This window comes from Tribolium castaneum, chromosome 4 (assembly GCF_031307605.1).
Source record: "Tribolium castaneum strain GA2 chromosome 4, icTriCast1.1, whole genome shotgun sequence".
NCBI classification, from domain to species: domain Eukaryota; kingdom Metazoa; phylum Arthropoda; class Insecta; order Coleoptera; family Tenebrionidae; genus Tribolium; species Tribolium castaneum.
In genome coordinates this window covers 12858353-12872584 of record NC_087397.1, presented here as the reverse complement: position 1 = coordinate 12872584, position 14232 = coordinate 12858353, and the positions used below count along the sequence as shown (strand labels likewise).

The 14232-nt window shown below is 35.2% G+C and overlaps 2 protein-coding genes across 4 annotated transcripts; one reads left to right on the top strand and one right to left on the bottom strand.

Moving 5' to 3' along the window:
* The first annotated feature begins 35 nt into the window (after window positions 1-35).
* LOC655738 (stAR-related lipid transfer protein 7, mitochondrial) lies at window positions 36-4004 on the top strand. Of its 3 annotated transcripts, XR_001575377.2 has the most exons (4): window positions 36-890; window positions 3029-3600; window positions 3737-3844; window positions 3897-4000. XR_001575377.2 is itself a non-coding variant. In XM_015983025.2 (3 exons), exons 1-3 carry the CDS (start codon window positions 36-38, stop codon window positions 3907-3909), a joined length of 1440 nt encoding a protein of 479 aa, XP_015838511.1. In that variant the 3' UTR covers window positions 3910-4004. The 3 variants fall into 3 exon arrangements, 2 of the variants coding, with proteins under 2 accessions (XP_015838511.1, XP_967394.1); XM_015983025.2 differs by lacking the exon at window positions 3737-3844 and having other exon boundaries at window positions 3897-4004; XM_962301.5 differs by lacking the exons at window positions 3737-3844; window positions 3897-4000 and having other exon boundaries at window positions 3029-3730.
* Window positions 4002-12986, bottom strand: LOC655829 (cell division cycle and apoptosis regulator protein 1). Its single transcript, XM_008202595.3, has 8 exons — window positions 12448-12986; window positions 11709-12402; window positions 8745-8970; window positions 8400-8695; window positions 5948-6206; window positions 4622-5723; window positions 4338-4573; window positions 4002-4285 (listed from the first exon to the last, which is right to left on the bottom strand). Exons 1-8 carry the CDS (start codon window positions 12701-12703, stop codon window positions 4067-4069), a joined length of 3288 nt encoding a protein of 1095 aa, XP_008200817.1. The 5' UTR covers window positions 12704-12986; the 3' UTR covers window positions 4002-4066.
* Window positions 12987-14232: the final 1246 nt, after the last annotated feature.

The window sequence follows — 14232 nt, the reverse complement described above, 5'->3', positions numbered from 1 at the left end:
TCCAAAAATTACTAAAGTCCCTCACCGGCCCCAGTATGTACCGCCGGAGACTATCCCAAACATTCCCGACTTACCCTAACCTCAAAATCCTCCTTTTAGAAAACAAGAACTTAAGCGAGCAGTGTTACCGAATAACTTTAATGCTTCGCCAGATTTCAGCCGCAAACAATGTCAAACAACGACTCGAACTGATCCTCAAAAACAGCAAACTCTTCGGAGTCCTCAAAGACAAGTTCTCGGCTGTACCCCGCTCCCTTAAGGACCAGTCTTCGAGCGTGTTGAGGGTATGGGCACACCAGTTTGAGTGTGTGATGGCCCACCGTTTACGACGGGGCCAGCAGATGTTTTGTCTCTACTCGAAATTGTGGGAGGAAAGGGCTTTAAGGGAGTTTCTGAGACAGATGAGGCAGAGAATTGGGGTGAAAAGCCGGGATTTTCTGGTGGCGGCGCTGGGGGTCGCCGCCTATGACTGGAGCTCGAATCGCATCCCGGAGAGCGAAATTAGGAGACATTCAAAAGAGTTGGAGTATGTTTACAAGCTCAAGGAAAAAACCTTATGTAACAAGTGCATAAAAAATTCACGGATCTGCCAATGCCAAAAGCCTAGTGATAGCATCGAGAAGCCTAAACTGGCGTCGTACGATGATTGGAAATTATTTATCGAAAAAAATGACTTGGTGGTGTGGAGGAGGTTGCACTCCTCAGGAAACTACGAATATAAGGTTTATGGGTCTTATGCTGATGTCTCTGCTGAAGATTTTCTGAATGTTCAGATTGATATTGATTATAGAAGACAGTGGGATAACACTGCGGTGGTTTTGAATATTGTGGAAGCTGACCCAGACCCACATTCGCATAGCGACATTATCTACTGGGAAATGCAGTGGCCAGTAAGTAATTTCCACCCAATGGAATAATCCCAAGGCTAAACAAACTAACCTTTTCCCCGAATATTATTAAGATACTATTTTTGAAGTAAAACATCTATAAACCTTGTTGATAAACTCGTTACTGTCTTTACAACCTATAAGTATTTTGGCTTCTAAAAATTGCCTTAAAACCTTGGTAGGGAGAGTTTAAATTTTTTTAAAAGTGCTTGTCTTCAAAACAATTTTAAGTTGCGCGTTAAACTTTGTACAAAATATTTGTAAGAGTCCTACTGACTGCGCCAACTGAATGTTAGATTAAAATTTTAACGAACAAAATTATTAAAACCCAAAATTGTGCTTCCTTCCATATTTTTCAAAATGCTGCAAATACAATGAAAAAATAGAAAAAACCGTAAGAAAAGAAGTTATAGAGAATTAAATTTCATTTATACATTTATCAGTTTTATCACTCACTGCTCTGAGAATTAAATGTTTTAACCATATGTATCTTTTTTACTTGTCTTCTGTTCACTTTTTTTAAATGCAACCCTTTATGTCAGATAACAAAGCAAAGATTTATAAACATTTCGTTATGAACAAGCCAAACAAACAACAAATCGAACCGAAAATGGTGTATTTTTTGCCTTTTCGAGTTTGGTCTTGGAAGAATGTCTTTCAATTTTATGTCTTCAGTTAAAAGCGTCATTGTTTCGCACATGTTTGTCAAGAATATTAATCACACTATTTTTAACTCATTCCTAAGTCTTAAAACTATGTTGAAAAATACAAATTTTAACGAAAATTACATTACTTTTGCCGTTTTATTTTTAAGGTAAAACGTAGGTTTTCCACGAGATTTCGCTAAACTTGGGGAAAAAATGGCATAAATTTTGCTTTTTTAAGCGGTGTAACACATTCATTTAAATGAAAAGTAATAAAATTTTCCTTAAAATTAAGCTGAAAAACAATAAGTTTTTTGACCTCAAATCCGCCATTTTTGAGCGATTTCTCTGCCAAAAATTTAATTATTTTGAACAAATTCTACCTAAATAATTGAAAAAATGACCATATTACTCCGAAAATGACACTTTGCTTTGTTTAAGCCAAGAACTTTATTTCTTTAGCGGGATTTTGTTGAACTGTAGCGAAAATCCAATAAATTATCTAACACACTTTTCGAAAACAATTTAGTAAAAAGTAAGTAAGACACCAAATTATGTTTATGCTATTTCTCAGTCAGGAATGTAATTGTTTCACAAGATTTTGTCGAAAACAAGGTAAAAATAGTCCTATTTTCGCCCTTTTTCGAGCTGGTAAGCATATTTTTTAGCTTAAAAGGAGCTCTGACAAAATATGCTATAACCACTAGGCTTAAAACACCTGAACCTTGACGAAAATATGTACAAATCTGTCAACTTTTCCATTTAGGATCACAGCTGAAACAGAAATTGTTTCATTTTTTCTAAAGCTTGAAATTGGAAATTCTCGTATTGAAAATTTCGCAGTTTTTACAACTTGAGTTCAAAAGTCTGAATTTTAAGTTTGAATTCTTAATCAGCAATTTCGAAAATTTTTAAGTCATTACGAAAGTACAATTTGTAACGACTTAAAATAAATAACTTGAATAATTGCATGGATTTTTGCAAATTAATCTTCAGAATTACTTATTTTTAATGATGTCTAAAACTGTTGTAGTTTTCTCTAAACCCACAATAATAGGGGAACGATATTACTTTATGAAAACAATATTAAACTTGTATTTTTTTGTAGGGAAACTTTAAATGAAGCGGTTGTTTTGAATGCTGAACTTGAAAGTGTTTTTTCACCTTTATCTAAAATAACATTAGTAATGAACTTTTACTACATAAATTTGGCAACGTTTTCCGTTGTACAGGTTTTTTATTTATAGCGATTTTTCGATTAAAAAAGTTTTACAATTTCTACCAAAAGTTTTCAAATTTGATTTACACAAGCTGATAGAAATTAACATTTTCCGGATGATTTAAATAACTCACAGAATTTTGATAATTTGTTGTTAATTTAAATTCATTTGAATTTGTTTTTGTCTTTTCTTCTTCAAAAGCAATGTTAAATGAGGATTAAAAAAATAATTTTAGCCAATACGTTTGGTTGGTTCCAAAAGACTTCTCTCGTTTTAGACGTTATTCGCCAACAGAGACTACGTGTTCAACCGGCGCTATTTGGTCGACTACAAAGCGAAAACCCTCTTTCTAGTCAGCAAATCAACCAAACACCCCAGTTGTCCTAAACAACAGACAAAATACCGAATCGAGGACTACTGGTCTTACATGGTCATCAGACCGTACACCGAACTGAATAAGCCCGGCATCGAATTTAGTCTAACTTATTTTGATAATCCCGGAGTGAATATTCCAGCTTCTGTAACAACATGGGTGGCAATGAAAGCCATGCCCGACTTTCTGGAACGCTTGCGAGAAGCCTCTCGAAAATATAAAGTTTACTGTAAAGAGTCGGGTGTGTGTAGTATTTGCAATATCCTCGATTCGCACGAAAATAACCGGGAGCCGTACCAATGGGATTACTTCGAAGACGATGTTACGGATAACACCATCTACGAAGCTCATCACAAAATCAAAGCGCCTGAAATGGACACAAAACCATCAAATCCTCCACCGAAATCCGATGGGGATGTTGATGGCACAACCAACACATCGGCAAACGTGCAATCAGAAAACCATAGCTTCTGGAGGTATTTGCACCCGACTTACTATTTCAGTTAGAACACATGACACCGTAGTCATTACGCATAAGACTGTCTGTACCTTTTGTTAAGTGTTAATCCATTTTGTACTGTTGTAGTTTGTATTTAACGCAATGTTTTGCAGATTTATTAAAAGATTATTTAAATGAAAGCTATGTTTTAAAGTACCCGCTTCTGACCATCCTGTAGAAGTTGTCAAATTGACACGAACCCAAGCTGTGAAGAACTCAATGTCAATCTAGCCACTCATATTTGCATAGTTAGTACAACTTGTGAAATTGCAGGTGGGAAGAATGACCAAGAAACCAAAGAAAATTGTTACGTTATCACCTGTTAAAATATTTAAGGACTCTCTCGTCTAGTACTAAATAAATTATTATGCAACTGGGTGAGTCAATTCGTACATTTTATTAATCCTACACGATCAAGCACTTCAACAAATACAAAACACACCCTACGCCTCCTTTTTAGCCTCAACTGGTTCTACTTCCTGCACTTCTTCCTGCTTCACTTCCTTCTCCCATCTTGTTTTCGACTCGTCGTGCTTCTTATCCTTTTCACAATCTTTCTTAACTGCTACTTCCTCCTTGCTGCTATTTGAAGTGCTCTTCAAGACAGGATCAATTTTGTCTCGAATATCAAGCAGTGTCGTTTGATACAATTTTGAGTACGCCTGAACGTATAAAACACAGTAAACCAAAAAATAATAATAATAACAAACTCACCGTAATTCTACTAAGTGCATCCTCAGTAGTTCGCAATTTTTCTTTATACTCTTTCAAATCAGAGTTCAAATATTTAATGGTACTATTAGATTTGTTGTACTTGTCTGATAATTTATTATTTTCGTTCTTCAAACTAACCATGCGACTTTCGGTTTCAAGACGTGCTTTTTCGCTCCGTTCCAATTGCGACATTAACTTACCAACATCGACTAAAGCACCTCGATAAGTCACCAAACCTAGATAACAGCTTTCCTCACAAGCACTTGTTTCACCCAACTACTTACCATCATCAGGATTTGGAGCCTCCTCATTTTCAGATCCATTGACTTTCACTTCACCGACAAAAACGGGCAACAATTTTTTATTTCCCACAGCCAGGTCATGTAAATTCGTTTCTTTTTCCAAATCGTCGATAACAATAAACTCGTTGTTGTCCTTTGGCTTGTCGGTTAACTTACGATAATGGAGAGAATCACGAGTTACGACTTTACCAACAAGTTTCCTCACTTGTGCACGCGATAAATTCAAACCCAAAGTGTACAAAAGATCTTCGATGTCTTTATCGAAAATGTAACCGCAATGAGTTTGGTCGAAATAAATGAACGATAATAACAAGTGTTTGTCTTTGGTGAACATTTTAACCCGTTCCTTCTTCTTCTTTTCTTTATCTTTCTTCTTGTCTTTACCTTCTTCGTCGTCGTATTCTTCGTCCTCTTCACTATCGTCTGATTTTTTATCGTCCTTCTTTTTCTTCTCCGACTCTTCAGATTTCTCTTCGTCTTTTTTCTTCTCGTCTTCTTTCTTGTTTTTATCGTCACTCTTTTTCTCATCGTCACGCTTCTTTTTCTCATCTTTGATTTTATCGGGTAGTTCGTATAAAGCCCGATAAATGTTGAAACCAAAATCTCGCATTAGCATTTCATTGAATAGCTCTGCAAACAACGAAACTTCAAACGAATGTTCTTTGGTATCTTCAGGTCTGTAGTCTAGTAACAACGATAACGACATTATGGTACAATCAAATTTGCCCGATTTAGCCGTTCGAGAGGGATGTACTAAAATGTGTTGTTGTTCGGGCAAAGTGTATCGTTTTTCAAGTAAAGCTTTCTCCTTTTCATCCAATTTCTTCTCCTCTGCTTCGATTTTCTTCTCATCGGCGCTTATATCGTAATCAACTTCCGTTTGGATTTCCTTTGTCGGATCTTCAGCTTTTTCCGCTTCAACTTTGAGGGCTTTGGCAAGACGGGCCACCAACTGTGATTTTAACCCCTTCGAGTTGATATTTCTCGCTTTGAGTTCGTTTCGTAGCGCACTGACGACCATAGTTTTGGGATCCAGCTGCGAGTAGTGAGTCGGTTCGAGTTTATCACTTGGTGGTTCTTCTTCCTAGAGTTGGGAGAAAAATGTTAGTAAGAGAATCGTGATCGTGACTGAGCACGCATCAATCGCTCGTCGCATTCGCTCGTTCGCTTGCACTCTCCGATCATAAACCAGTCACCAGGTGGGTGGTGGTGGTGGAGTTAGGCCTTTCGAGACTGGCCCAGTGTCAGTCAGTCCACAGCGTATACCTAGCCTATTGTTTTTATACATAGATTTAACAAAATTGATGCCTTTTCGTCAGCCGGTGGCGTGTCGTCGCCGCCGCCGCTGCCACTGCCGCCCCCGCCGCCGCCAATTTCCAGATCGGCTTTCAGTCTGCGCTCCAGCTGCTTTCTGTAGCTCTGATGGAGGCCGTCCCACTCCAGACGGGTAGGTACGCAACTCCAAACATCTGGTAGAAAGAGTACCACGGTTTCGACCCGCGCCGGTACGGCCCTGCCTTTGTGGGTCGATTCGCTCCGCCGGTAATACAGCTCCACGAACCGGTACCTAATGGAATATAACGAGTGAGCAGGTGCTACTAGCCTTAGCTACCAAACACGATTTAAGCACACCTTTGCAACTCCCGAACGGCTCCCTGCCGCTAGCAACGGCATGCGCTTATGCCGCTTTATATGATTTTGACGAGGATCGCACAGCACCCTAGAGTAACCATTGCAAACAAACTCAACTTAACCCAACGATGGCAATTTACAATGTTGCAATAGGGTCTGTTCTAACTTAAAAATACACAACAAAACTCATGTCATTCATACATGGTCCAACTAAAAACACTTAACACCTTAAAAAATTACGAAAATGGCCTTATTCACATTTTCTTAATCATTAGATATCTGGTTGAACAATCGTTACTTACGAGTATAAGACAGAATTAACTATTGATTTCAATTTATTTCGGCTACAAAAGTGAAAGTATGTCTTTCTTATTGCTTTTAATACTGAGGAGTACAAAAGTGTTTTGATATCACTGCAGTTAAACTAACAAAAATGAATGATCAAAAATATGAACGAAACAAATTAACCAGTATTTACAATAACTAACGCAATATTTCAATGAAGCGTTTGTATGAATGTAGTTTCATTTTTTAAACTATGTGTAAAACGATTTGTTTCGAATGTCAAAATTTGTTTTTTTGAGAAAAACAACGACTATACTTTATGATTATTACATAAATGTACTTAAAATTGCAATAACAGCCATTTCAGCAAAAATGCAAGTTGACCCCGAAATTTTAAAATGTTTTTAGTAATGTTAAGTTTTTTTCAAAATACACGATTCGGTTATTTGGGAGAACATAATCATTTAAATTGAAGTAATTCATTGGATTCTACAATTTACATACATAGATTGTAGGCGATAACATAAAAGACTGACGTACTACAACTGCCGAATATTTTTTAAGCGTATTTTTCTCGTTTCTCGTAGTTTAGAAAATGGAAATCGGTAAGTAAATTGACTAGTAATATTACTTTTTTGTCTTTGTAACTTTTGTTGTCCCGTCTGTTATCGTAAACATAAAATGTTGTTCTTTACTTCTTAGGCTGTTAAAAAAAACTAAGAATTTTTATTTTACACTGACATATTTTAATATTAGTAAAGTCTTTAATAATTACTATTTCTTTATTGCTCGATTTCAGATTTGAAAAGTTTGGCTCTAATTGTAGAATGCAAAAAATTTGACCGGTACTAAGTAGAAAAAATCACTTTTACTTTTACTATTCATATAAACTGAAAATAAGATCTAAAAATGTGTTCGACCGTTAAAATGGAATGTCTGTAAAGCTACATCATCTCGATTAAAAAAAACTCGGAACAGAAAACTGTACCACTTTTTTAGCAAACCAGAGGGCATCTACCTACAGTAACACATAAAAAAAAGATTATCCTTTTTGAGACACTACTTACAAAGTTGTGTATTGCAATTTTCAGCATGTGGGGGGAGCTAGTAAGTTAATTATATAACATTTGACAATATTAACCTCATTGTTGGCTTCACTAAATAAAAAATTTTCAAAAAAAAATTGTTCAATAGACCTTCTGTTATAACTTATAAGTTATAACTTACTGCTTATAATTACAAAGTGCCTCAAAGTTTTATCAAAAATTCAGCCTTTCATCCATATCTGCAAATTAAAACTTGTATAATCGGCAACACTGGCTATTTTTTGGGTTCTAATTACTTTGAAAAAACAAGTGGAAATATTTTTTTAACTATATCTGAAGGGATGTAAACACAAAATTTGCCACTTAACTTGGCTTAATTTTTCACAAAAATATCTTTCATGCTTAATGTAATTCAAAATTTTCAAAAACCGCATCCATCTTGAATAGAATCTTGCTCCGATTATAAATAAAATGTTTGATTTGTTTTGAAACAGCTGTACTTTATCGTGAAAAAGTTACGTTTTTATTTTTATAGCGCAAAAATTCAACGAATCGATTTAATGAATGCTGAGTTTTTTTCTAAGGAACCGATTAATGCAACGAATGTTGAACTTGAAATTTTTTGTCAACACTATCGCATCAAAATTATCAATGGCCATTCATGTTTTATAAAAATGATTTATTTAAAATTGTTTTTCAAATAAAAAAATGAATACCGCCCTGACCTGTGCCATAGATATTGTCCAATGTGTGACTGTATGAAGCTGTTAAAAAAATTGACAAAAATTCGAACTAACCATTGGGTGCAACTTGACAAATCAATCCCAGTGAGGGCTTTGCAGGTACGAATAGCCGTTTTAATCAGAACTGACGGATCCTTATCTGGATTCTCCCCATCCAAAGACGGACTCCATGGTCCTCCAATAGCCATAGTCTCATTTTTACCCCTCAGCCCCACTAAAAAGTTCAACAAACGGGCCGGATGTACAAAATCTCTCTCTTCACTCTCCCGATCTCTCTTATCTTTGTCTTCAGCCATGGCACAACATTTTTGGTAAAGTTCGTCCAAACCGGACATACTCATCAACATGACCTACGAAAATTATTTTTAACCATTACCAAAGCAAAAAAAATTCACTTACTTTGGCCGAAAAGAGGTAGTCTGCATCGGGTGGCTCAAGAACGGCGTCATTTTCAACAACAGGATCGACTTCCTTATTCATAATATGGAAAAAGCTAGGTTTGTTCATAGTGAAGGGTTTATCTGGCGGGAAGGCATCAACCCATCTAAAGTGAGTGTAAAAGAAGTCAGACGGGATGTAGAGGTTCGCGTATCTGCGACGGATTTCCAAGACATCGGCCTCCGATCTGTAGAATTAATTAAGCGAATTCACGATAATGTGTAATATACTAGGAGGCGAAACGAGGTACAAAATTGCTCGATTTTATGTACCCACAAAAATGCGTTATACCGTCTACCAAATTGTTTTAAATTAATTTAAATTCAGCCAATTCAGTACATAACTGCTTAGAAAAAATGCAGATATGTTAAGCTCTGTATGCTATGCTTCATAAACTGGGAAAAACTAAGATGAGAACAACACTTTAGGTATACGACCCTAACAACCAAACGTTTGGACGAATACATTTTTTTTGTAAAAAAAATGCAAGTCAAGCTAGTGAATGGTTATTAAAAAAACATGTGTACAGGGTGTTTCGCATAATTTTACGAGGCTTGCGCCTGTAAAATGCCACCAAAAATAGATAAGAATCATATCCATTCCGTCTCTTGATAGAACACATGATAATTGTCTGAGAAAAATATAAATTTATGACTATGAATGAAACAGTCATTAGTCTGACAACTACTGTCAAGGGGTTCAAAAATTAAATTATGAAATGTGTATTTTTTGTATCTAGTGTTTTGTAACTTTTGTATATTTGGTTGCAAATATTAGACGCAAGCCTCGTAAAGTTATGTGAAACACCCTGTATTTTGAAAAAATACGTTTGCTTGGAAACTTACAACCTATTTAAAAAATACTTTAAAGCACATGATATTTAACATAAAATCTAAAATTAAAACAAAAAAAAACAAAAATAATATTGACTAGTAATTGTTTGAACAAAAAAACCTTTTTAGTAATTTGTTACATTTCCATTGGCTTTAATGAAGTCTCGAATGTACATTTTTAACAAATGTGCCATAGAATTCTGGCGTTTTATTGTTCCAAATATGAGCTATTTGATTTTGATTTTTAAATCTTTTTTTTATTTCCTGGCCAAGGCATAACATTAATGTAAAAATTACCAAATTATTATTTCAAAAATTTTGCTGTCACAAAACGTCATTTACCGGAAAAATTAAAATACCTTCCAGAAATAATTTTTTAGAGTAGTAATAAACGTCTTTGCAAAATTTATTTGATGGTGTTTATCTGCGGTGTTTACTACTGACCCATCTATGAACTCAAATTGCCCCAGAACCTTTGAAGACGTGATCCCCATATTATTATATGTTCCTTGGCAAATTTAACCGTATTTTTGAAAGACCTCTTGTTTTTTTCTTCTACTCGTTTTTGAGTTTCAAAATCTTCAAAGCATACAACAAATTAAGATTCATCAGTAAATATAACTTTTTTCCAGTTATTGTATGTCCACTACCACTTAATTTTGACTCACAGAGTTCTCTGTTTTTTTTTGCAACCGTGAGTAATGTGTTTTTTTGCCTAATTAAAATAATTATTTTAGAAAGTAACATTTTGTTAAACATTTGTCTACCTTAAATCTTGACAGTCAAAGCCCATTTTGGTGTTAAATTTGTTAGCGTCGAAAACATTACCAAACACTCTTAACATCCATTCCATTTTAACGGACGGCTCAAATTTTTAGATTTTATTTTCAATTTTTTCGAACAAAATCAGTAGAAGTGAATTTTTCTTTATGGGAACTTAGTACCAGTCAAATTGTTTGCAACCTACAAATCGAGCCACACTTTTAAAATTTGAAATTCGAGCAAGAAAAAGAAATACAAACTGATGACGGACGAGACTCGAAAAAGACTTCACATTTTTATCGTTGAACAATCGTTATAAAATTCTGTTAATTTAAAAAGCACTAATTGCAACAACTAAATCAAAATCAAAACCGAAGAAAAAGCAATGTGCAACTTCTGATTAATTTACTTTTTGTTGACACTTGACAGACAGGACATAAAAAAATCTTGTGTGTGGAAATAGTTCTAGAAAAATTATTCAGACAGGTTTTATCTATTAAAGACTTTAATAGATAAATATTAAAATTAGACAGTAACAATTAAAAAATCTTGGTTTTGTTTAACAACGTAAGAAATAAGAACATTTTCTTTTTGCGATAACGGACAGAACAGCAAAAGTTATAAAGATGAGGAAGTAATATTAGTAATCGATTTCCATATTCTGAACTAACAGAAACTAGAAAATTACTCTTAAAAAAATATAATTAAACAAATATTCAACAACATACGTCAGTATGTTATCACCTAGGGGCAATGTATGTAAATCTCAGAATTCAGTTAATTACTTCAATTTAAATGATTATCCTCTCACAAAAACTCTTTTGTCGCAAAATGATACATCAAATATAAACCGAATCATGTATTTTAAAAGAAAGTTAACACTATTAAATTCATTTTGAAATATCAGGGTCAGGTTGCATATTCCCTGGAATGTCTGTTAAGTGGTATTTAGAGAAAAAAATACATAAGTTTGAATCCATGTAAATTATGAATAAAGTTTGTTGCAATGAAACCAGTTTGATAATTAAAAATAAAACTAGATTTCGTCCAAACATTTAGTTACTAGTGCTCGTAAATTAATTTTCCGATAGTTGACCACCTTATAACTTTATAGTGTAGCATTTTGAAAAATATGAGACTTGTACAAATTGGTATAAAAATTTGAATTTTTGCATTATTTCTTTCAACCTCTTACTATTAACAGTGCTATTGATAATTTATTGCTCTGTCTGCCTGTATTTTTTTGTTTGTTCCGTCCTCAAAGTTGTTGAAATTCAATCAACTATCGTCGTTTCTTGTCCTAACAATAAGTTATGCGTAATGTACTTACAAATCTAGCGCAATTTTCGGTATTTGCACCATGTAACGGGGCACAATCCGCGATCGGCGCCTTGACTTTGGCGACCTCGACCGTCTCCTCAACGGCGATTTCTTCTCCTCTTTCTCACGCTCTCGCATCCGTTCTTCCCTGCGTCTTTTTCTCTCGATTTCATCGTCATCCCTTTCGCGATCGCGCGACCTCTCCCGGCCTCGTCCCATCACGGCCTTAGGCCTCTGATTCCGCCCAAAATTCCCATTTGAATTATCATTCGGTGGCGGAACCGCATTGTAAGTATTAGCGTTCGAGTTATTGTAATTTTTCGAATTATTCGAATGTCTGTTAGAAGGCTGATTAGACATTGGAAGAACTTGAATTCGGGTAGCGTTCCACTTGAAAGGCATGGTGGGATTGTACGAAGCTTCGACCAAGACACGGTCGCCCACGGTTGGATTAGACCCTTTAACACACGCATTTATTTGAAAAAACACGTCCTCGTCGACGAAACCGAAGTTATCGTGGACTTTGGTAACAGTCCCGGTGAAAACGCGCTGCTTTGTCCCCACGTTTGAGTTGTTTTGGACGGGGGGCACAGCTGAGATGTTTTGTGTTTGGAAGGCAGTGGGGTTCAAACCGCGGGGGTTTGGGTAGGTAACGGCGCCCACTTGCTGGAAAATTTGGTTGGATGCGAGTTGCGAACCTAAACCTGTGACACATTTCAGTTTTTCATTTTTCATACTTTGGTACCTACCTGCCCCCATCGCGTTGTTCGCCATTTGTTGCAGCCCGAGCCCCAAGTTCTGCTGCTGGAGGCCCATGGCGTTCTGGAACACCTGCTGTTGGTGTTGCTGTTGAAACTGCACCATTCCGGACGTATTCATGTTGTTGAGGGCACTTTGGTTCATGATTTGTTGTTGCAAAGGGCTGGGTTGGTTCACGATGTTTGGCGAGTTGTTAGCCCTGCCCCATGGAGGGTTCTTGTTATTGAATTGACCCATGTTACTCATTTTTAAACAAACTAAAGGCGAGTACACTTTTCAATCCAAAAAAAACTGTTTGTTGTGCTTATAATACGGGTTTTTCTTCTATCAACTACATAAACAAAAAACGAGACTTATCTGCCAAGCTGATCAACTTATCAGTTATGTAACAAGTTTCTTGCAACTATTTCACTTGTGTTTGCGTTTTTTGAAGCATTTTCATGTGGTAATTTTCGCCATTATTTTTTCGGAATTTTTTGCAGCAATGACGGCAATATGACGGATTTGATACTTCACTCTAATTGGCCGGAACCGGACAAAACTACGCATGCGCCTGCGCGCACTTTTCAAAAATTATTTACCTTGAAATTCGAACGAAACAATTCCGATTAAACTACAGAAATTTGTACAACTAATTCCAAAGTCAACGGCCCCTGGTCTGTATCCAATTTTTCAAAATAAACCTTAGTTTTTGCTCGAAAATACTCAAAAGATACAATAATTACACTAGAGTAAAGAGCACAGTTATTGGACAGTTCAGCAAAAAACTGTACTGGAAAAATGATTACCGCCAAACTAAAGATTGAAATGAGTAAAAATGCTAATTATTATTATACAATGTTACAAACTGCATTTATTTTTTTTCCTCAACACTTTTATAGTTATATAGTTATTGGGGCATCTAACAGTTATTGGATTAAAAAAATTTATTAAAGGGTCCGTGTACTCCATTTTATTTTTTATTTAATTTATTTACAATTAAGCAGACTTAGGGTAAATCAAGCATTTTCGTTGTCTTAAAAATATTTGATTAATAGATTAAAATTTTTAAACTGATCAACCGTTTGAGCAATCCAATCCCTAAAATTTATCACGTTAATAAAATCCGAATTAAAATCACAATTTATGTATAAAATTGTGCGCAAACCTGCATTTTTAAAGTAATAACTAATAAAACAAACTACTTTCAAAGTTTTAAGTGCAATTTAAAAAAACTATTTAATAATTAAAAAGTGAAATATCATTCAGCGCTCAAAAAACACATTGTAAAATCTACTTAACTTGATAAACCAATAAAAACTTCCCTAAAACCATTGATTGTTCTGGTTATATATTGATGGTGTTTACCGTAAGGGATCTTATACAGATCGTGGTTGTCGGTAAGTACCAAGAATAAGGAACGATTTTGGTTTTGAGTACAAAATCAATACAAACAACCAAAAAATTCTGACTTTGCCTGAACCAAAACTACTGCATTACACAATGCGGTAAAGTGCACAGTTATTGAACAGTTATAAGCAAAAATCTCAACTGGAAAAGTCATTACTACCGCCTTCAAAATAAAGACAGATAATTCCTAGATTCCAAACTAAAGATTGAACACAACAGAAGAAGTAGTTTGCCCTTCATATCAAACAAATATCGGCCGCATGTGATGACTTTTTTGAGATATTTTACAAAAATTTCCAAATAAAGTAAGAATATTGACCAAAAACGTGTCTAAGGTGGTATACGCAACAATATTCCCCCAAAATTTTGTACAGAAAAAAGCTAAA

Bases quoted from the DNA above. Each gene is read 5' to 3' on its own strand.
- LOC655738 (XM_962301.5), top strand. From the start codon at position 36: ATGTACCGCCGGAGACTATCCCAAACATTCCCGACTTACCCTAACCTC. The intron at 891-3,028 runs GTAAGTAATTTC...CTCTCGTTTTAG, and splicing joins ACTGGGAAATGCAGTGGCCA to ACGTTATTCGCCAACAGAGA.
- LOC655829 (XM_008202595.3), bottom strand. From the start codon at position 12,703: ATGAGTAACATGGGTCAATTCAATAACAAGAACCCTCCATGGGGCAGG. The intron at 8,971-11,708 runs GTAAGTACATTA...TTAATTCTACAG, and splicing joins CCGAAAATTGCGCTAGATTT to ATCGGAGGCCGATGTCTTGG. The intron at 6,207-8,399 runs GTTAGTTCGAAT...ATATTCCATTAG, and splicing joins TTGTCAAGTTGCACCCAATG to GTACCGGTTCGTGGAGCTGT.